The sequence below is a fragment of the Maniola jurtina genome, chromosome 22 (assembly GCF_905333055.1).
Source record: "Maniola jurtina chromosome 22, ilManJurt1.1, whole genome shotgun sequence".
NCBI lineage: Eukaryota > Metazoa > Arthropoda > Insecta > Lepidoptera > Nymphalidae > Maniola > Maniola jurtina.
Window position 1 is genome coordinate 1,640,960 of NC_060050.1, and position 23,853 is coordinate 1,664,812.

General features: G+C 37.3%; 1 protein-coding gene across 1 annotated transcript in view; it reads right to left on the reverse strand.

Annotated features, from left to right (window-relative positions):
- Window positions 1-23,853, reverse strand: part of LOC123876722 (aryl hydrocarbon receptor) — a 144,118-nt gene that overhangs the window by 10,987 nt on the left and 109,278 nt on the right. Inside the window, exons 3-4 of the mRNA XM_045923030.1 lie at window positions 4,354-4,448; window positions 2,382-2,471 (exon numbers count right to left, since the gene is read on the reverse strand). Coding sequence (XP_045778986.1) covers window positions 2,382-2,471; window positions 4,354-4,443 — 180 coding nt within the window. The 5' untranslated portion in view covers window positions 4,444-4,448. The remainder of the gene's footprint in view (window positions 1-2,381; window positions 2,472-4,353; window positions 4,449-23,853) is intronic.

Genomic DNA, 23,853 nt, shown 5'->3' on the forward strand with positions numbered 1-23,853 from the left:
TTTGAATGCTTGCTTTTTTTGTATATCCTGGGTCCAATTTTAATTCAATAAATTATTGAAAGAAGGATTATTTCGAATTAAATATCCAAAAAATTGTATCCCAAGTGGCGTATTGAAAGTAGGGACAGTAGGTACCTTTTTTAGTTTGTGTATTCTATTTTGTGTTAGTCTCTGAGCCCGCAGTGGCCTTTGTATTACTTTATGGCTCATAATAATTACATCGCGAAAACTATAAAATTAATAAAAATATCTTCGTTTATGATCCTTTTTAGTGTTCTTTACATTACTCCGCGATAAGCGACACGACATACCCCGCAGTTTAAGGGTCGGAAACACCAAATCTTAATTTATTAATGCATTTTAGGGTTCAGTAGTAAAACAAGGAACCCTAAACCTTTATAAGTACATAAGTTATGTCCGTCTGTCCATCAGCTCTTATGGTTGAGTATATCCCTTCTCTCTTTTAGTTACTTTCAAGAGTGTAAGGTTAATTTAGTACAGTTATAAACACTGACAGTTGGCCTGGTCTACAAGTCGCTCAGTGTGCTATGGAGCGGGTTATGTTAGATGTCTATCTGAGAGACAAAAACCGTAACGAGTAAATCCTTGGGAGAACCAAAGAGACCGACATAGCTCAACGAATGTATAGCTGAAGTGGCAGTGGGCAAGTCATGTCTATCGCAGAGCCGATGGCCACTGGGACTAACTTGTTCTGGAGTGAAGACCGCGTATCAACAAGCGTAGCGTGGGACGACCTCCAACCTGCTGTACTGACGATCTTAAGAAGGTAGCGTTAAATGGGTGGATGAGGAAGGCGGAGGACCGTGTGTGGTGACGCGCTCTTGCGAAGGCCTATGTCCAGCAGTGGATGCAAACAAGCTGATTGATTAATGATCAACCCATTTCCGCCCCACTACTGAGTACGGGTCTCCTCTCAGAATGAGAAGGGTTTAGGGCATAGTCTGCCACGCTGGCCCAATTCACAAACCTTTGAAAACATGGAGAACTCTTAGGCATGCAGGTTCCCTCACGATTTTTTCCTGCACCGTTAAAGCAAGTGATATTTTATTGCTTAAAACGCACATAACTGAAAAGTTAGTTGTGCGTGCCCGAGATCGAACTTCCGACCTCCGATTAGGAGGCGGACGTTCTAACTACTAGGCTATCACAGCTTATATAGATAAGAAAAAACTTCTGAACAAGAAAAACGTAATACGAAAAAAATGTTGGTTCCCGCAGCAGCCCGAGTGGATCGGTTTTGATAAATATCTACTCGTAAACTTTATTAGAGTCTTTCTATCCAATTAAAATGTATTGTCAAAACTGGCTCTAGTTATAATAAATACATAAACTTCATTAACTCGAATTACGAATAAAAGCAGGCCTTAATAAAAACCTAAAGGTCCTTTTAAAGCCATTTATCGCTGTAATTATATTTTTTATGGAGTCACCCGGACGAAAATTCGAGCCCCACCGTATCATATATTTGCTATGATTAATATTATAGCTTTTCTATGGTGGTCTCGCGTTTGTACGTGAAATTAGGTCGGCTTTTTTTCTTAATGGTCGCAATTAATTAGGGAAATGTGATAAAAAGTGGTAATATATGCACTTGTAATGGTAATGTGGTGCTATTTCGGTGTTGTAACTGCTAAGTACATTGTATTTTTCGTACTGTTATCTTTTCATAATGATAAACCAACCAACGGCTTTACGTTTGGCTTTTGCTGAACGTAAGCCGTCCAAGAAAGTGGTGGTTAGACGCCGTGAACGCAGGTCTGAGATCCAACAGACTAAAAAAACGGTCAAGTGCGAGTCGGGCCTCACCCTTTTAAGGTTCACTTTGTTGTCTGTCTGTCTATCTGTCTGTCTATCTGTCTATCTGTCCGTCTGTCCGTCTGTCGTGTCTATCAAGAATACCTATAGGGAACTTCCCGCTGACCTAGAATTATGAAATTTGGCAGGTAGGTAGCTCTTATAGCACAAGTAAAGGAATAAATCCGAAAACCGTGAATTTGTGGTTACATCACAGAAAAAAAATTAAAATGTGTTTCAATATTCAAAGTAAGATAACTATATCAAGTGGGGTATCATACGAAAGGGCTTTATTTGAACATTCAAAAAAAAGAATGTTATTTATCATAGGTAATAATAGTTTTCGTGATATCGTGCAGTGTCAAAAAATACTCGAGTACGGAACCCTCGGTGCGCGAGTCTGACTCGCACTTGGCCGGTTTATACCCTTTGGGTCGGAATCCTAAAAAATGGATTCTCAAGACATTGGTACAAAGTGGGTGGGAAAATGTAGAAAGCGGAACCTAACTAGACAAGACTAGGAAACTAAGTCTAAGAAGAAAAATAGATTAGGTACTCTGACTAACCTGATGGAAGCCCAGGTAGCTTTCGATGCTGTGCGTCGCGAAGAATACTTCTCCTTCACACGTAAGGATCATCAGGAAACCGTTGAGTGCCTGGAATCATCACAATGAAAATTATTCAAAAAAATTGGTTGTCTGTAAAGTCGGTTTACTGACGATAGTTGAACGTGACAACAAATGCCATACAAAGGCCGATTGTGCTTCTTTGTCGCTCGTCCCGCGCTCTCGCTTGCACTTTAGCCTTACATGGAACGCCTCAGAGCGAGGTAACGCCGCATGAGTCATGTTTTTTCGTGCGTGCAGCCGGCTCTATCGAATTATAAGACGTTGTCACGTCAAAAAAAAATATCAGAAAAATATTCTGAAGAATGGAGTTTGGCTTCTTGTGGCTACTTGAGATGTTGTGGGTCTCGGACCAGAATGTTTGGTCAATGCCCTGAGCAGCTGCAAACACTGGTCTTGACTGATTTTTGCAGTAGTTGGAAAATTGGAATTGGTTGGAAAATTAACGGGTATAGATCTACAGAGCGCACTTTGACTTTACTCAGACTTCAGTTTCAGTAAAACGAGACAGATTTATGCCAGCGGTATAACGCTGTCTCGTTTTAACAGTGTCTTAAGCCTGAGCCCAATCAAAGTGCCTCTATAGACTTCAACTAGGACTCAGAGAATGATCGTACGAGTAAGCTATCATGTAAACTATGTCTTTATTTTTGGCTGAGTGCACTTGTCAAACACTGGGGGAAGAGAGAGTTTGAACTCCCAAACAGCCAGCCCTGGCTACAGCCATGCTTATTAGTTCTTACAAAATGAGAACTCACTCGCCATTTTTAACCCCCGACCCAAAAAGAGGGGTGTTATAATTTTGTCGTGTGTATCCAGCGACCAGCTATGTGTGTATCTTTGTATCTGTCTGTGGCATCGTAGCTCCTAAATTAATGAACCGATTTTAATTTAGTTTTTTTTTGTTTGAAAGGTGGCTTGATCGAGAGTGTTCTTAGCTATAATTCAAAAAAATCGGTTCAGCCGTTTGAAAGTTATCAGCTCTTTTCTAGTTACTGTAACCTTCACTTATCGGGGGTGTTATAAATTATTAATTTACACTTGTAACTCTATGTGTCGACTGGCCAAGGCAAAAGTACGGTTCACGCATATACGGTATAAAGTACCACCAGTAGGTACCACAGTAATAGACTGGCGGGAAATAGCTGGATGAGGAACGCTGACCGGGTGTGGTGGCGCTCTTTAGGGAAGGCCTATGTCCAACAGTGGACATCCACAGGCTGATGATGATGATGATACACAGTACACTGTACTTATCGTCATATTTACCAAGTGAAAAACAGACACGCTCCAGAGCAAGCGAGGCAAGTCGAAAACTTGAAATATTAAGTACCTACTGAGTGGAAGGCTGCGTTTATTTATAGCTCGGAGGCGGTATTGATTCATTGTGGAGCAATAATACGCAATTTATGTTATTACTAGCTATGCCCGCGACTTCGTCCGCGTGGATTTAGGTTTCCCGAAATCCCGTGGGAACTCCTTGATTTTCCGGGATAAAAAGTAGCCTATGTGCTACGTATTGCGTTTGAGTGGGGTCTCTCCGTCACACGCTCCATACAAACATAGTTCGTCTCTCATTGGAATACTAACCAATCATATTCAATGAAATTTTGTAGAAACGTCCCGGGAACTAATATGTATGCCTGTGGTTTTCAAGATTTCCGTTAAAATATTCGGTTTCAAAGTTACGCGGTCTTAAAAATGCACATACAAATCTTTGAGCCCCTGTAATTTTAAAACTACATATTTTTAGAAAAATCTAAAGCACCACAGGCACAGATATTAGTTTCTAGAATATGTCTGCAAAATTTCATGGACTTTGGTTGCTTAATATTCAAATGAAATTGGAACTACGATTGTATGGAGTAAGTGACGGAGAGAGCCCTGTTAACGTTACGCAATATTAGTTTACCTGTAGGAACATCTCGCCGTCCGGCATGATGTGGTCGTAGTGCGCGTGGTCGCGGCGGTGCGCGTGCATCTCCTCCTTCTCCTTGTGCATGACCACTGGAACAGGACAAACGACAATATTAGCAAAGACTAAATAACCATAGACAAAACATCCTGGCTTAAGAACCATATGAGTACAAGGTCACTGTTTAGGGCAGTGAACAAAATCCAGTTAGCCTTCATCATCATCATCATCAGCCTGTGGACATCCACTGTTGGGCATAGGCCTTCCCTAAAGAGCGTCACCAGACACGCGGTCTTCACTCAAGGACTTTTCGGCTCCAACGGCCATCTACGATAGGCATGCCCACTGCCACTTCAGCTTGCTAATAGTTTGGGTTTAGGTAAAATAACAATTTTATCCTTCAGCGTTAAAGCAAGTGATATTTAATTTATTAAAACCCACATTTAACTCCAAAAATTTAGAGGTGCTTGCCCGGAATCCCGACCCCCAAATAGGTCCTGGGCTATCACTCAACTAGCAAGTGGGTAGGTAGGTACCTATTGTGATTATAGTTGTAAATAAAAAGGCGGGGTTATGACGACAAATCACACCACGTAATTGGTTTAGGGAAGCTGTAAGGGGTGATGTGTCTCTCGAAGCGAATATGTACTTTATACTCATCAGAATAAAGTTTATAATCGTCCAATTGATCTTAAATGGTGTAGGTAGGTACAGAGATATTGCAAATAATTGCTTGGGACTGAAGTGGGAGTTGGATATGTAATTGAAGGGGAAAAAACATTAAAACATATAAAAAGAAGATTTGCACATAAAAAGCTCCGAACTATAATAGGTATAGGTACCTGCTGCAAGATTATTCGGTAAGAGTTCCCATAGAATTCTTTAAGAGGGGTCTCTCCGTCACTCGCTCCATACAAACGTAGTTTGTCTCTCATTGGAATACTAACCAATCATACTCAATGGAATTTTGTAGAAACGTTCCGGGAAATAATATCTATGTTGTGGTTTTCCAGATTTCCGTTAAAATATTCGGTTTCATAGTTACGCGGTATTAAAAATTTACATACAAATCTTTGAGCCCCTGCAATTTTAAAACTACATATTTTTAGAAAAATCTAAAACACCACAGGCACAGATATTAGTTTCTAGAATATGTCTGCAAAATTTCATGGACTTTGGTTGCTTAAAATTCAAATGAAATTGGGACTACGATTGTATGGAGTAGGTAAGTGACGGAGAGAGCCCTGTTAAAAACTAAATCTACGCGGACGAAGTCACAAGCATCAGCTAGTCAGTCAGGTATAAGGCCTTGAAAACAGCAGTGACACTATAATAATAAAAATCAAACTGTCAATTGTTTCGGCACAGCAATCAGCGTAATTTCGATATTCGAAACCAAACAAACAACACTGGCCAATTACTGCCAACCTGAAATACGCCATCTGGCACTAGGGACGTACCTAAAGCACTGTTTATCGACATCAAGTATTATCGATATTGTCGATATAAAAAACGAGATAGGTTTGTCATGATAAATTCACGCTTTTTTAATTAAGGTAGATTAAGACGAAAAAAGTGTTGATAGATGATTAAGTTATCATAATCAAATACCTATCAAGTATTATTAAGTACTAGCTGATGCCCGCGACTTCGTTCGCTTGGATATGGTTTTTTAAAAATCCCGTGGGAACTCTTTGATTTTCCGGGATAAAAAGTAGCCTATGTGCTAATCCAGAGTATAATCTATCTCTATTCTAAATTTCAGCCCAATCCGTCCAGTAGTTTTAGCGTGAAGGAGTAACAAACATACACACACACACACACACACACACACACACATACAAACTTTCGCTTTTATAATATTATATAGTGTGAAGTGTGATATTTGTTAGGGGTTTATATTAGATGTATGGGTATTATAATTAATAGACCTACAGTCTATTTTTCGTAATATTTTTCTAATTCGTTAAAAAAATAATCAATCGTTTAAAATAATCGTTAGTAAAGGCTTCCTTTTGTATCGTACTTCTGTTTGGGTTTCTGTTCTTGTATTGTTATTTTACTATGTTAAGTAGGTATGTTATGATATTCAATGTTATTGGTGGCTTTCTCGTCAGGAGGTCTGAGGTCCGAACTTCGATTCTGGGCACGCACTTATAACTTTCGGAGTTATGTGCGTTTTAAGCAATTAGGTACTCGTAAGTAGTTATCACTTTATTTAACGGTGAAGGAAAACATTGCGCGGAAACCTGCATTTCCAAAATGTTTCCAAACGTGTGTGGATTCTGTTAAATAATCTGCACTTAGCCAACGTGGTGGATTATGGCCAAACCCTTCTCATTAATGAGAAGAGACCCGTGCTCAGTAGTAAGCCGGCGGTGTAGGATTGATGGACGATGAAGATAATGATGAATTAGGACTTCTTAAGCTTAAGTAAATGTAGAATTTTTGAAAATCCGTTCTTAGTGCAAGACTACGTTTTGCAAAAAGACAAATTCAATGCAGCAGTCTATTCACTCATAATTATTATTGTGTCAGTCAGTTTTTGCACCATGTGAATATTCCCGTTTAAATCGGTTCAGTGGTTTTTGTCGTCGAACATATTTTACACTTAATTGTTGTATTTATAAAATGTAATCTTAATGAATAGTAAAAAAGTTTATTATTCATGTTAATTATGCTTCAAGAACTTTTAATATAAAGCATTAATAAATGAGTGCGTATTTTTAATTCAAATAAATATCGTTATTTATCATGCGATACTAATAAATATGCCAGTTTTGTCGTTCGCTGTTGTATTGTTATGTATATTTACGCATATAATATGAATGTAAATTAAATGATGAAGTCTGTTTAATACATAGTTGTGTTGAATATTAATATTTTTTTTAGTGTTTACTTTATTTATGCATATCTGCGAATTGATAAGAAAATGAAAGTAGCGGGGTTTTTTACAATAAAAAATGAAGAAATAAAAAGTAGAACAGTTAATTCATTTTCTTATTCAAAATGTTATTATGTTAGATCGTTAACAGCCAGACATCCTTCCAGGGGTGCGTGTGTAGGTATTTACTGTGTTTAGGTAGTAATAGCAAAGTTCACAACAGTTAGGAAACTAATAGTAAAAAAACCCGGCCAAGTGCGAGTCAGACACGCGCACTGAGGGTTCTGTACTCGGGTATTTTTTCCAACATTTTGCACGATAAATCAAAAACTATTATGCACAAAAATAAATGAAAATCTGTTTTAGAATGTATACGTAAAGCCCTTTCATATGATACCCCACTTGGTATAGTTATTTTACGATAATGTCATTCCATACGTCACTAATCAAGCTCAGTGTGCAAGTTATCACACATTATAATCGTACAACATTACCGAATATCGAAGAGTATATTTTAAAAGAAATAAATATTAGAGCGGGACAAGGACAGTTCTATAGGAAGAAGTAAGCAGTGCCAGTAGTTTTACCATTATGTTGCGTGAGAGCATTGAATTGGTTGGGAGTGTGAGTGTCGCTTCTTTTCGTAGCCATAGTTAGTATTTTGAGACCTTAGACTGTACTTAGCTCCATTTGAGACTACAATGGCTATTCATCATCGAAAAAAACAAAAAGTACCTATTTTCTTTGCCCCATTAAATTAAAATGTGATCACAGATAAACAGATACGAAAATGGCAATAAATTAAACAGCTTATCGAGATTTTCATTTTCATTTAGACAAGACTCTATCTTTTCGTTGAATGTGTTGGATTTATAGATTTTCGCGGCGTGATCAAGATAAGGTGGCTGGCAATCGACTCGATTTATCGATAATGTCCTTCGATACGTCACTAATCGAGCTCAGTGGGCTTTATCACACATTATGATCGTCATTACCGACTATCGAAGAGTGTTTTTTTTTGCTTTTTATTGGGAATTGATTATTGAAAATGTACAGAAATAGTGGAAGTTCGAAGTTATCTCTCGAATGGTGTGATGGAGTTTTTATAGCTTAAAAATAATAGGTGCTAATTGCTAAGTATACCTATGTAGGTACCTTTTACTATAACTAACCCATCTCGGCTATTAACAGGGCTCCATCCGTAACTCGTTTCATACAATCGTAGTTCCAATTTCATTTGAATATTAAGCAACCAAAGTCCATGAAATTTTGCAGACATATTCTAGAAACTAATATCTGTGTCTGTGGTGTTTCAGATTTTTCCAAAAATATGTAGTTTTAAAATTACAGGGGCTCAAAGATTTGTATGAAAATTTTTAAGTCCGCGCAACTTTGAAACCGAATATTTTAACAGAAACCTGGAAAACCACAGACATAGATATTAGTTTCTAGAATATGTCTACAAAATTTCATGGACTTTGGTTGCTTAGTATTCAAATGAAATTGGAACTACGATTGTATGAAACGAGTGACGGAGAGAGCCCTCTTAATACTTTTGTATCTAATGTTATTAGGGTAAACGTCAATTTACATTAAATAAAAATATTGGGTAAAAAGGTAAATACATTTCATCCAAGGGTAAATACCTTACCTATAGATCTATTTTGAAATCTATAGCTATTTCTCATTAAACATATGGAACTTTTTCACACAGTCAGTAAGATAGCTGACTGACTGACATGTAGTTTCAGCTCAAACAGCTGGATAAAAAATCTTTTTGTCTGAGTGACCAGAAAAATCTTGTTTTTATAAAAAAAAAAAGTTAAACTACGTCGTCATTTATTTTGATAAGAACTTTGTATGAAGTGAATCCAAGATGGCGGATCACTTAATTGAGAAAAATCCTTTTAATTGCTGCTTCCTGTTGTCCATCGACTTGTACAGTGTTATCAGGTGACATCTTTGGAAATAATTACTCAATTGATTGAGGATTATATCGGAGGTGAGATGGTTATCGCGAGGTTTAATGATGCGATTGGATTGTGCCACGCTTACTTTTTTTTTTTATTCACTATAGGTAAGCGCTTGACCACAATCACACCTGATGGAAAGTGATGATGTGGTCTAAGATGGGACGCGTTTACCTAGAAGGTGCCTATTCACTCTTGTTTTAAAGATACCCGGATTGTAATTGGTAGGAAACACTGATCGCGGAAGAGTATTCCAAACCTTAGCCATGCGTATGAATTCCTATCCTACCTAGTGTTAGCAACGTTAAATTATTTAGGTGGAATGATATTTCTATGTGATTATTTATGGGATTAGAATGTAAAATTATCAGGCAATATCTCAAAATTTAAAAGAGCCCCGACACAAAAACCTCTTTAAGAAAACTAGAAAAGAGCTGATAACTTTCAAACAGCTGAACCGATTTTCTTCGATTATAGCTAAGAACACTTTCGATCAAGCCACCTTTCAAACAAGCAAAACTAAATTAAAATCTGTTCATTCGTTTAGGAGCTACGATGCCACAGACAGATACACACGTCAAACTTATAACACCCCTCTTTTTGGGTCGGGGGTTAAAAAGGAATGGTTTTCATTCAGAGCTTATAACGGTACCAACAATCTTAAATGATTTATTTAAAGCCAATAAAAAGAATTGTGATGGTTCCTCTGTCAAAAGTTATTTCTTAGTAATTATCAAACACAGGGTCTACCAAAATCCGTAAAATCAACGTCCACTGTTAGTTTTAAGTATGCAAACCATTTTAAATTAACGATTTATCCGAAAAAGTGGGGCAAATTCGAATGTTTATGACGTCACATCTGTGTACCTATTTCATACTAGCTATAAAATAAATTCATACAAGTTATAAAAAAAAAGCTTTTGACTAGTAGTCATCATCCCTATTATTATTATTAATCTTAACTAAGGGTTATAACATTTTAAAAAAAACTGTACGGTTTCCGTTGCCCTTCAGCTAATTTCTTTAATCACGAGAGTGTAAAGAAGCTCTTTATGAAGTAATTATGAAATCAGTGAACATTGTCGCTTAGAAAGATGAAGATGAAAATAAATGATTCACCAGTAAATATAGAGCAAGGTAGGTAGGTACTTATGCATGCATTATTAGGCATTATGGCCAATATTGCGAGGGTATGTTATTATGGAATGTAGGGTGACCATCAATTGGATAATTTAAATTAGGACTCTTTTTTGGTAACCTAGTCGGGCTCTTAAAAAGAGTATAATATGAATAAAATGAAAAGTTGGCTGCCTGACTGGCTGATCTGTCAACGCACAGCTCGAACTACTGGTCCCAAGCGGGTTGAAATTTGGCATGCGGATAGCTATTATGACGTAGATATCCGTTAAGAAAGGATTTTTGAAAATTCAACCCTAAAGTACCCCCTAAATAGAGGTATGAAATGAGTGTTGTCCAAGTGGACGAAGTCGCAGGCATAAGTTAGTTAGGCTATAAACGTAATCAATCAGGTTAGATCAATTTTGAGAAAGAGGTTCGCCGATGAATCCAACTCGGCTGGGCAACGTGGTTCGGAAAACTTCGAAATGTCATCTTGTCCAATTCCTCTTTGCCTGGAGTTCAAAGTCTTCGAACAATGCGTGTTGCCAGTGAGAAATATGGATCCGAGGCATAGTCGCTATGTAGGCCTCAAGAAAGCTCAGAGTAACTGAGCGGATAATGGAGAGAACTAACTAGGTTTCTCTATGTGATCAAATTAGAATTACGGAGATCGCATACCTACTCGTAGGTATATCATCTGTACCAAATTTCTAAAAAAAACAAACTTGGTTTACCGGATGGGCTCAAAAGCTAGCAGACAGACATACTCATTTTTGCATTTATCATATCAGTATGGATGAAATATGTATGTATGATGTCCTTATAATACTCCGTTCATGGAGTCTCTACAAATCAATGCTTTCACAGTGGAGACTTCGAATAATTTACATGCCTTCGAATAATTAACAACAAAAACAAACAACAATCACCGATTATATTTACAATTGTTCGCGGTAAGACACGGTCGCTGGCTCCATTGATGGACAATAATTAAAGTTATAATGACATATTACTTCGCAAGTTGGCACGCAAACGAGGTTTTTGTGAGTATGTTCAATCGGACGGACAAATCGTTATTGTCGTTAACTTAGACAGACAGCTACCTATTGAGTTAATTTTATAAAGAAGAAAGAAAGCCTTTATTTCTTTAATTAACCCCCGACCCAAATAAGGGGTGTTATAAGTTTGACGTGTGTATCTGTGTATCTGTCTGTGGCATCTATGTGTGTGGCATGTGCCACACGTCACATCTTATAACTAAAAGTTGGTTAACCTGGTGCTTTACCCACTTGAGCATTAAAGCCAATATGCCTCAAGCAGAAGTGCCGGAATAAACTGTGTCATGTGTTGCACAATCCAAAAAGCTCAGCATTGTCCTGTATGCCTTGATACATACAGCACTGATTTTCAGCCAGTACCCTGAACCAGTTTATATTTAGGTTTTTTTTTTATGGGGAAGACGAAAATCCTCATGGATACCGTCTGGCATGCCCGACTCCACTGCAGATGCTGCGCAGTGACCTACGGACTAAAAACCTCCTTCACTCTTCGATTTCTCCGCTCACGGCTGCCCGGATTTATATTTGGTATGTCCCTTCCCATACAGTAATCATTGAGAGCTCTGTCCTCAAAATTGTAGGTATGTTGGATTGTGGACTAGGTAAGTTCGATTTCGAAGAAAAAGCCGAAGCCAACATAGATGGGCAGCATTGGGAAAGCTTCGAGATGTCTTTGGTCCAAAACTCTTCAGTTTTTGAAGACCAAAGTATTCGAACAGTGATAACAGGACAAACTGATAAAGAAACAACAGAGAAACAAAATTGTTGTCACGTGACTTAGTGATAGAAAATTATGGAAGTAGAACCTAGAAAAGCAATTAATAACGTGTAATAATAAAACTGAATCAGTTGTTTAGACATATTAGCATGTTAAAGAAAAACAGACCTATAGAAAAACCAGCCAAGTGCGAATCGGACTCGCACACAAAGGGTTCTGCACTATAATTGGGAAAGATTATATACCCTTTAGTTTTTTTTTTTTTAATTTACATGGCAGCCATTTGGAATTTTTATTAAGTACTTATTTGATGCTTTAACGCCGAAAGAAATAACATTCTGTGAAAATATCGATTTTGCTACTTATTTATGGTTCATGAAGTACAGACAGACAGATGGACGGACGGACAGGCAACGGAGGCTTAGTAATAGGGTCCTACGGGTACGGAACCCTAAGTTACCTAGCGTATGAAATTAAAAACAATGTAGACGGCTTGTACAAAACAAACATGCAAGCCCGTTGGCGATTACTTTATGTGACGTTGTAATATGAAATTATTTATTACTAGCTGATGCCCGCAGCTTCGCCCGCGTGGATTGGTCAGATCCCCTGCAGCATCAGGATTGAGGAGTTGGAATTCAAATTTTTTATGAAACAATGTCGCAAAGTTCCTCTATCGATTAAAAAAGAAATGACGCAAATCGGTTCAGAAATCTCGGAGATTTCGGTGTGCATAGGTAGAAAAACACAACTCCCTTCTTGAAAGTCGGTTAAAAAAGTAGCCTATGTTACACCCTGGTCAATCCTCTACTTGTATGTGAAAATCCCGTTAAAATCGGTTCAGCCGTTCCGAAGATTAGCCTTTTCAAACAGACAGACAGACAGACAGACAGACAGACAGACAGACAAAAATTTTAAAAACGTGTGATTCAGTTATGGTATCGTTCAAATAACCATATGACCTTAATATGTGGTAGTTATTTCGAAATTACAGACAGACACTCCAATTTTATTTATTAGTATAGATTTTATGTTATGCATCAAGAACTAACATACATATACCACTGAGCATTCTTAGCTCTCATACCGACTTCAAAAAAAAGTAAAAGATTTCATATAGGTACTACAATAATGTCAAAGACCTATTATGACCTGACCTGAAAAGTATTTTTAGGATTCCGTACTTTGAAAGGAAAAATCGGTCAAGTGCGAATCAGACTCAAAAATGAAGGGTTCTGTGGTGTAACTACAAATTCATAGTTTTCGGATTTATCTTTACTTTGTGCTATTTCAATTTCATGACTAGTTCAGTTCAATGGGAAGTATCCTATAGTGTAAAGTGTTGATTCCATTGACGGGTCTTGACAGACACGACAGACGGACAGACAACGAAGTGATCCTATAAAAAATCCTTTTTTCCTTTTGAGGTACGGAACCCTAAAAAAGAACCCTTTTTATAGTCTTTATTTCAAGGAGTTTTTTCATTTCGGAATATGACAAGGAACCCTTGTGAAATCTCTTCGTTGTCTGTCTGTCTGTCAAGAATGCATGGAGACATCAAGACATCAAGTTCAAATAGGTATTTAGGTCTATATAGGTACCTAAGTAAGTACTTGGACCTGTTTAGATATAGGTGCCTGCCCGGAATCGAATCCCCGATCTCCCGAAACGGAGGCGGTCGTCATAACCTCTAGGCTATAACGGCTATTAATTGGTGCTTATTACTTAATAATAAGTTAAATAAATAGCCATCAAAGTTAACCTTTAACTTAACCATACACCTTTTTAACAATCTTAACTTGGACTTTTACTGTGAGTAGGTATTGTAGCTTTATGTGCTAGTATCACGAATGCCTTGTTTGCGCCGCAAAGTAGTAGATCGCTAATTATTTCATACTTTACTTACTTTGAAAAAACTCTTTTTTGGTCATTTTAGGTAAGTTATTGTGAATTTCATGATAATATATTTTGTAGAAAAAAATTGCTTAAGACTTTTTGTATGGATGCTAAGTTATGTAGGACAGTTTGACGTAAAATATGGTAAGTAATACCTACTAAAGAATATAATAATCTATACATATAATAAAATTGTAGAAAAGTGGTGTCTGTACAATGGAAATATATAAAAAAAAGTAGCAGGGGTTGTTATTATATCGATGCCAAACCCGAAATTGTAGTTAATTTTTTTTTGTCTGTTTGTCTGTTTGTCTGTGTGTTTGTGCACGCTAATATCAGAAACGGCTTATTCGATTTAGATACGGTTTTCACTAATATATTGTAGTAAGCTTCACTTAACATTTAGTGTTTATTTCATGTCAATCGGTTCATAAATAAAAAAGTTATGTCAATTTAAAGAATCACGGCGAACATTTTTAACGTACAGAGTACGTACTACACGCCTCGCGCCTGAGCGTCCGCGTCCGTGACTATATAAAGCGCGCTGAGAGCTATTCCACGCGAACGAAGTCGCGGGCACAGCTAGTATCTACTATACTGTATATCCAACTAATATTAAAAATGCGAAAGTATGTCTGTCTTAGGTACTGCTAGCTTTTTACGGCCCAACAGTTTAACCGATTTTGATAAAGTACAGAGTTAGGTTACATCCCGAGGACGGACATAGGCTACTTCTCATCCCGGAAAACCAAAGAGTTCCCACCAAAGAGTCATTTGATGTAAACAATTTACATCTAATGACTATGAACAGTCCCTGGATACACAAAAAATACCAAAAACAAAACAAGGCACCTAATAAAAGGATACAATTAAAAACGAGCGCACATCTGTTGCAACCGTTCCTCAATATGGCACGCGTCATGGTATATCACCACCCCATAACACCCCGTGGGCAGCCACGCGGGGAATTCCGTACAACAGCTTTTTTAGATGGTTTAACAGGGCTCTCTCCGTCACTTACTCCATACAATCGTAGTTCCCATTTCATTTGAATATTAAGCAACCAAAGTCCATGAAATTTTGCAGACATATTCTAGAAACTAATATCTATGTCTGTGGTTTTCCAGATTTCTGTTAAAATATTCGGTTTCAAAGTAATGCGGTCTTAAAAATTTACATACAAATCTTTGAGCCCCTGTAATTTTAAAACTACATATTTTTAGAAAAATCTAAAACACCACAGACACAGATATTAGTTTCTAGAATATGTCTGCAAAATTTCATGGACTTTGGTTGCTTAATATTCAAATGAAATTGGAACTACGATTGTATGAAACGAGTGGAAGCAAGTGACGGAGAGAGCCCTGTTAAGTTTGAACTTTGTTCTAACTTGTGCAGTAGTAATACGGCAGGTCAACCCGCCCGCTTAATGCTCAATGCGCCCGAACTAGGTATAGATTTATAGACCGCACTTTGACTTTGCTCAGACTTAACAGGGCTCTCTCCGTCACTTACTCCATACAATCGTAGTCCCAATTTCATTTGAATATTAAGCAACCAAAGTCCATGAAATTTTGCAGACATGTTCTAGAAATAATATCTGTGCCTGTGGTGTTTTAGATTTTTCTAAAAATATGTCGTTTTAAAATTACAGGGGCTCAAAGATTTGTATGTGAATGTTAAGACCGCGTAACAGCTTTGAAACCGAATATTTTAACGGAAATCTGGAAAACCACTGGCATAGATATTAGTTCCCGGAACGTTTCTACAAAATTCCATTGAGTATGATTGGTTAGTACTCCAATGAGAGACGAACTACGTTTGTATGGAGCGAGTGACGGAGAGACCCCTCTTAAGACACTCATTCGTGTTCGGTTTGATTTCGTGATTCGTGAAAATACGAATCACAAAAATACGAATCGAAGAAATCTAAGGAATGGTGTACCATCGCCAGATCATCTCATCGCCAGCCCACTACTGAGAACGGGTCTCCTCTCAGAATTAAAAGGGCTTAAGTCATAGTCTGCCACGCTGAGCCAGTGGAGAATGGCTCACAAACCTTTGAGAACATTATGAAGAAGTCTCAGGAAGGCTTGCAGGCTTCGAAAGACGTTGCAAGTAATCCCCTATGTAAGTATGTTTTTCTAGTACTTAACAAAAATTAATTAATTAATTAATTACTTACCTATTCTTTTCGGGTAAAGTACTTAATACATTCATTTTACCAGTCTAGGCTTACAACTTGTCTATGCTGTATTTAATCTGTGCCTGCACGCGACAAAGTTAGGGTTGTCGACTACTGCAAAAACCTAATTTTTAACCGACTTCAAAGAAGGAGGAGGTTCTCTATTCGTTGTATGTTTTCAAAATATTTTTTTTGTAAGTATGTTTGTTACTCTATTACCCCGCCATGTATGAACCGATTTTGGTACTTCTTTTTTTTGGTAGGTCATACTTTCGAAATGCTCTCATTTTAGTTTGGTAAAGATCTGATGAATTTCTTCGGAGATGGAGAACAGAACTCATCAATAGATAATCGTAATAGCTTAGTAAACAGTAGGGTTTTAACCAGGTATAGCATATTTTAATTCAGTGGAGCCAAAAAAAAATTACCGACTTCAAGAGTTCCACAAAAATTAAATAGTAAAAAATAATTTAATTTATTACCAAATATATATTATGTATACCTACAAGATTTAATGTAGTTCTATATTAACATTTTTTGGAGTCGGTGCCAATGAGGTGCCAATGTGGTGTCACGAAAAATATGAAGAGTACACGGTTCGTGCGGCTAATTGGCACCGGCTCCAAAACATGTTAATATAGAACTACATTAACTCTCGTATACATAACATTATATTCGGTAATAATAACTAATAAATAAATAAAAAATTACTTTTTAGTTTTTGTGGTTATTGAAGTCGGTTTTGTTGTTTTTTTTTTTTAATATCTAGTGGTTGTCAACCCTAGCCATCAACCCGCGCGATGTCAACATCGGTTTAACGCTGGCCGCGCTCGCACAAAGGTTTTCCACTAATTAGACGCGGGGTCGCTTCGGCCCCTCGTTTCGGCGCCGATAAGAAAGCACCAAGGAATTTTTTGACACCTTATTTTCCAAAAAAATATGAATCATATTATTTTATAAAGGTTACTTATCTTGTAAATAGAGGTGAGTGCTTTATGGATAGCTTATAATAGGGGTCAGTTTAATCTGTCGAGTGCGTCATTTTTGGTATTGATAAAAATATCTGGAAAAAGTTAGAATAGAATAGATTTTTATCCAAATAAATTTTTACAAGTGCTTTATATATTTTCAAAATAATCTACCACTGGTTCGGAATGCCGTTCCTACCGAGAAGAACCAGCAATGTGTTCAATTTACAATAATATGCCATACTATAGGTACCTACCATATACAAGTAATTGCAGCTCCGCGCATTGCTGGAGCGAGTCAAATCCATGCTTTTTTGTCATTTACATAATCTTCGATTGTATAATAAGTATGGTGTTTTTTGCGGGAGCATACTTTTTAATAGATAAAGAATAAGGAGTTAAATTAAAGGTGATTGAACGCAAAAAAGATTTTATCAACGACCTTTATGGACACTAGATCGAACAAAAATCATGTTAAGTATATGAAGCTGTCAAAATTAGTAGGAATAACATTGGCTATCAAGTTCTAAGCAAAAGCGAATTCATCATCATCATGATCAACCCATCGTCGGGTCTTCTCTCAGAGTGAGAAGACTTTAGGCCAAAATCCGCCACGCTGGAGAACTTTTGGCTTTGAAGACGTTATGAAGAACTCTAAGGCATGCAGGTTTCCTCACTATTAAAGCAAGTAATATTATTAATATGTATCTAATTAAAAAGCGAGTTGCAACCCGTAATTTGTTTTGTTTGGAATATACCTACTTAGTCTAGGTGCGTAATATAAAGAGATCGTTTGATGTACTTATTACTTTTTTTCATTCAGTTCAGAGTTACTTAATGAAAGTTAAACTTATTTACATTTAAAAGACTTTTTAACCGAAACCCACTACGTACAAGTAACTTAACAAAGGGGCATCATACATATTATATTCTTAAATTATAGCCGTACCTTTAATGCCTCATTTTGTTCTACAATCCCTAATCCTATTACACATGTAAGTATGAAATACACCCCATTTACATATCGAATTATTGTGGCGACATAAATCGGTACGCTGTGTTAACCCACTAATTTCTAAAGTAAACAAAATCGGACAAAAAAAAATGTATCGGAATAACCCCATATATCACGGGCAAATGATGTCTCAATACCCAGCATTTTACGGTTAACGTGACAGAGATGGGAATAGTTTTTTTATGGTAACATCTAGAGTGTGAGCAGGACAGTGCTGTTCTCTCGTTTCGTATTAATTAAGCGGGTGGGAGATAAATCATTGGCTGTCGGCGCTCCCTGTGGGAATCCTCGAGAGTTATAGGGACCTTTATTTCTAAATTTACAATTACAATTCTGTAAGTGTTCGGAATGTTTTCAAATGTGGCCGTGGCGTAGAGTATAAATTGGTCTCCTGAGTGTTCATTTTTCGTTTTGGAATCTTGTAAATATTTATTTATTTGCGTACACCCGTTGGCAATTACTACTTCGTATCCTTTTAATTAAATAAAACCAACGAGTATCTATGTAGGTATATATAAATGACTTTATAAGTAGCTGAGAAACAGCCAAAAAATAATGCTCATAATTTAGAACTGAGCAAGCCACATAACAAAGAAATTTCAAAACTTAACCCTTGAAGTTCTAATAGGGGTCATAAAAGTTCAAAGGATTTTAGAATCGGTATTGTCAGATCGTTTTGATAAGAAGCGTGCATTAATTAAAAGAAATATTTATCCAAAGTTTCAAAATAGCTTTTAATTAACCAAGACCTTTAACTTTAATTAACAATATTAATCAATATACTTAAGTAATTCATAATATTACGTACTTAAATAAATTTCATAGACATTATAAAATATAACATGTCACTTATTAGTACACCGCAGCTTATTAATTAATAAAATAAAAAACAATTACTAATTAGTAATTACAAATACGTTCCGTACGTCAAAATAGATAATCTATTCGCGCCAACTGTCACGTCAGTTGCGTGAAAAGGAACGTCGTCGCGCTAATCGCGATTGGCTCACTTGATTATGGACTGGCAGGGCGCATGGACGTGTGGGGCGCTTAGTGATATGTTATGATATTGTTAAATGCCAATAATAAATATCTTATAATAAAAAATAACGGTGATAGGATTTTAAAGACGGTACCTTTGTATTATGTATATATATATATGTACTTATATAGTATGTAGTTTGTATAAATCAGTCTATGCCTAATAAGCGTCGAATACGCTCATTAATTCTTATTTAGGTACTCTTCCTGTTTCTACGCTACACACCACATAGCCCGCATAGCGATTTTTACTCTCGTGGATTTAATTCACGCGATTTATTTTCCGCGTACGGAATTTCACAGCGAATACGGTGAGCGCCACAACTCCATACTGCACAAAATGTTCGGTGAAATTCGTATCAAATCACAGATTTTTTTAGAGAGGAGTGGACGCGAATTATTTATTACCTATCAAGCGAGCCACAGTTGAAATTACAACCACGACCAGTCTGCCAAGATTGTAGTGCCTAGAAGAACTAGTAATTATTGTTAGCTAAGTAGGAACTCTTGACGTACAATACTCAAAAGTGAACAGCTGGAATTAATGAAAGAGGCGAAGGTATATTTCGCTCGAGATCGGGCCCGCCATTTAATTGATACCGAGGAATCCGAGTGAAGAAACGGTCGTTAGCTTATCACTCTGCTGATTTCACACCGCGCTGCGAGGCCGCGGTTACATGGCTGTGGAATTTAAACTGTTGATTTATAAAGAACGAGCCTTCGCCCACGACTTCACCCACGATACATATGTATTGATAGCCCAATATTCTATTAAAAATATGCTCCTGAAAAAAGCATATTATACAATTGAAGATTATGTAAATGATAAAAGAGAGATTTGACCTACATTGTCACTGATAGATAGCTACATTATCGCCAAGTGCTATATTAGTCATTGATATAAAAATATGTATAGAGAGTGTTGATAGCCTAGTGGTTATGACCTTGATCTCCAATTTGGATGGATCCAGGCTTCGGTCCCGGTCACACACCTCTTACTTTTCACAGTTATGTACGATTTGAGCAATTACACTGGAAACCTTGCATGCCATAATCCCGTGAGAACTCATTGATTTTTCGGGACCAAAAATATACCTACGTCTATGTCCATCCCTGGGATGCAGCTATCTTTGTACCCATCAAAATCGGTTAAATTCGGATCCATTCACCCATCGGATGGACTGTGAAAATCTAACAGACAGATATGCTTTCGCATTTATAATATTAGTACAGATTATGTGCATATATTCGAATCTCTTCTGATCCGAATTTTCGGCTGAGAAAATCAGATTATAATTGTACACTAAAACCAGTCTTGGATTTCTCATAAATAAATGGAGAATGCTACAACTACCAAATCCAAATCAAGCTCTATGTAACCCTGCCTTTGACAACAGAAGTCCCCGTCAGGTCACGCTTTGCAAATAAAAAAAAAGTTGCATTAACACAAGTAAAACCTCTGTGTTTGCTTTATGTTAACGGGTGAGACCTGATTAGGTTTATGTTCGCCTTAATGGCTTGATTTTATACCATTTTATGCCATTGTGAGACATTTATTCGTAAAGATGACGGCGGGAAATTATTAAGTGGAACTGTCCTTTAATGGAGTTATTAAGGTGGAAACGACGGGCCTGCCCGCGAAATTCAAATTTAATTTGGTTTTTCGCAATTTGTAAACTAATACGACAACGTAGGCTTATGGTACTTTAATTGCGACAATGACAGTATCATCCTCACAGGTTTATATACAAATCTTTACTTGAAAGGGTCCAGTTTAAGAAATTAATTTTAGTATCGACCAAAATAGTCGCGAACTCTACAAATTGCGCGGGCAGGCCCGTCTCATGCCCCTTAAGTCAGACGGTCAGTCAGGCTTACTTTTTGAGCTTGACTTCTATGCTGGTGGAAAAAAAAATAGCACTTTAGTGTCTGTAGGTACGACTTATATTAGATGGATTGCATTTGGACTGCAGGCTGACTGTAAAATTGCAGTTGGGAGGCAGTTTTATTGCAGTTGACTCAACTGCATCGCTACTTCCCATAGACTTCGCAATTGGTCCTCAATACTAATGCCCGTACTACAACTGCACGCTGAGTAAACGCGGACGGCGCAGTTAGTTGGCAGTTGAGTCGACTGTATCCTAACTGCAAATGCAGTTCGTCTGTATAGAATATAGATCCTTGATAGCTAAGTACTTATTCGCCTTTATTTTAAAAGAATTCGATGATTAGGAGGTCTAAGGTTTCTTGGTGGTTCTTTTCAGTATGAAGAGCATTCTGAACCAGTGGTAAATTCAATGACGATTCAAAAGCACTTGTAAAAATTCGACTGCCAATTTTTTGAAAATTCCTATGCTTTTGGCACAGCCAAAAACTACTTATTGCAGCGCTTTTAGAATATATTGGGAACAGGATGGCAGCATTTTATGCTCAGACAACCCTAAAACGGGCGATGCGTTGAAAAAACAAAGGTTCAAGCCTTCTGTAACAGGAGTACATCAGATAGCGCGTTTAATTGAGCTACACCCGTGCTTCTGATTTATGAGCTGGCCCCGCCAAAAGTTGTTTCCATTTCGCGCCTGACGCTCGGAACACACGGCCTTGGAGATTGTACTGAAATCATCTATACCTTGGTTAATGAGTCGAGCTAATTTCGTTTTGTATGGCGCATATCTCACTAGAGCGGCAATGCAAAGTGCGATGCTGTTTCAGCGCGTCGTGGTATGCCACTAAAAGAATATTTTGACGTGCAGCGCCGCAACGCACAATGCAGTGACGCTCGCGACATACTTAGCAAGCGGTGCGTCGCGTCAGTCTATGTATTGAAAAAAAAAACAAAGGTTCAAGCCTTTTGTAACAGGAGTACATCAGATAGCGCGTTTAATTGAGCTACACCCGTGCTTCTGATTTATGAGCTGGTCCCGCCAAAAGTTGTTTCCATTTCGCGCCTGACGCTCGGAACATAGGGCCCTGGAGATTGTGTTAAAAATTTGGACCTAGCTCTTCCAATCCCAAAAAAATCCGGCAAAGTGCGAGTCAGACTCGCGCACTGAGGGTTACGTACTCGGGTATTTTTCCAACATTTTGCACGATAAATCAAAAACTATTATGCATACAAATAAATAAAAATCTGTTTTAGAATGTACAGGTAAAACCCTTTCATATCATACCCCACTTGGTATAGTTATCTTACTTTGAAAATTGAAACTAATTTTAAATTTTTTTTTAAATGATGTGACCACAAATTTGCAGTTTTCAGATTTATCCCTGTACTTGTGCTATAAGACCTACCTACCTGCCAAACATGATTCTAGGTCAACGGGAAGTTCCCGCTGGGTTTCTTGACAGACACGACAGACAGACAGACAACAAAGTGATCCTATAAGGGTCCCGTTTTTCCTTTTGGTACGGAACTCAAAAATGGGTTTAGAAGTGTAGAGCTTGGTTTGAAATTAAATAACGTGTTAAATGAAATAATGATAGTTATTTTTAAAAGTAAAGCTACGTGGTACAAACGCGTTTAGTTTTTGAATATGAATAACCAACAGTTCTTAATTAGTCCCCATATTCTAAACAGCCGTGTGTCAGATGTCAGAGATCTCACAGATACAAGCTCCCACATCCAGCGCTGGTGTGTTTTGTTGCGCGAGGTAGAATATTGTTCCATCTCGATTGGATTTTCATCTTCTAACAAAAGGGCCAAACGTGGTACCACCTCCTCCTTACTAATTAGTTCTACCTATGGTCCTATTTCCACAAAAATCACACTACACCTAAATCAATCCTATACTTATAATAAAATTGTAGAAAAGTGGTGTCTGTACAATCGAAATATATAAAAAAAAAGTAGCAGGGGTTGTTATTATATCGATGCCGAACCCGAAATTGTAGTTAATTTTTTTTGTCTGTTTGTCTGTGTGTTTGTGCACGCTAATATCAGAAACGGCTTATTCGATTTAGATACGGTTTTCACTAATATATTTTAGTAAGCTTCACTTAACATTTAGTGTTTATTTCATGTCAATCGGTTCATAAATAAAACAGTTATGTCAATTTAAAGAATCACGGCGAACATTTTTAACGTACAGAGTACGTACTACACGCCTCGCGCCTGAGCCGGAGCGTCCGTGTATAAAGCGCGAAAAGTCACTATTCCACTCGAACGAAGTCGCGGGCACAGCTAGTATAATATATACATATACGTATTATAAAGGCAAAAGTTATGTGGTATTATAAAGTAAAAAGGTAGATATGTGTATGTTTGTTACTCTTTCACGCAAAAACTTCTGGACTGATTTGGCTGAAATTTGGAATGGAAATAGATTATACCCTGGATTAACACAAATGCTACTTTTTATTTCGGAAAATCAATGACTTCCTACGAGATTTGTAAAAAAAACCTTTGTCCACGCGAGCGAAGTCGCGGGCATCAGCTAGTAGGCTAATAATTTACTAGAAAACTAGAATTTTTTACTAATTTAGATGTCGGTGGTCTTATAGAGTCCCTAACGTAATTATAGTGTTAAATGATAAAAGCTCGATCATAGATAATTCAAGTCAAATGGTACGGTACTTAATGTTTTTGCAAGCAGTTTTTGCTGAAGATTCACTAGATAGGTACATTAGCTCCGATTTTGAGGTTT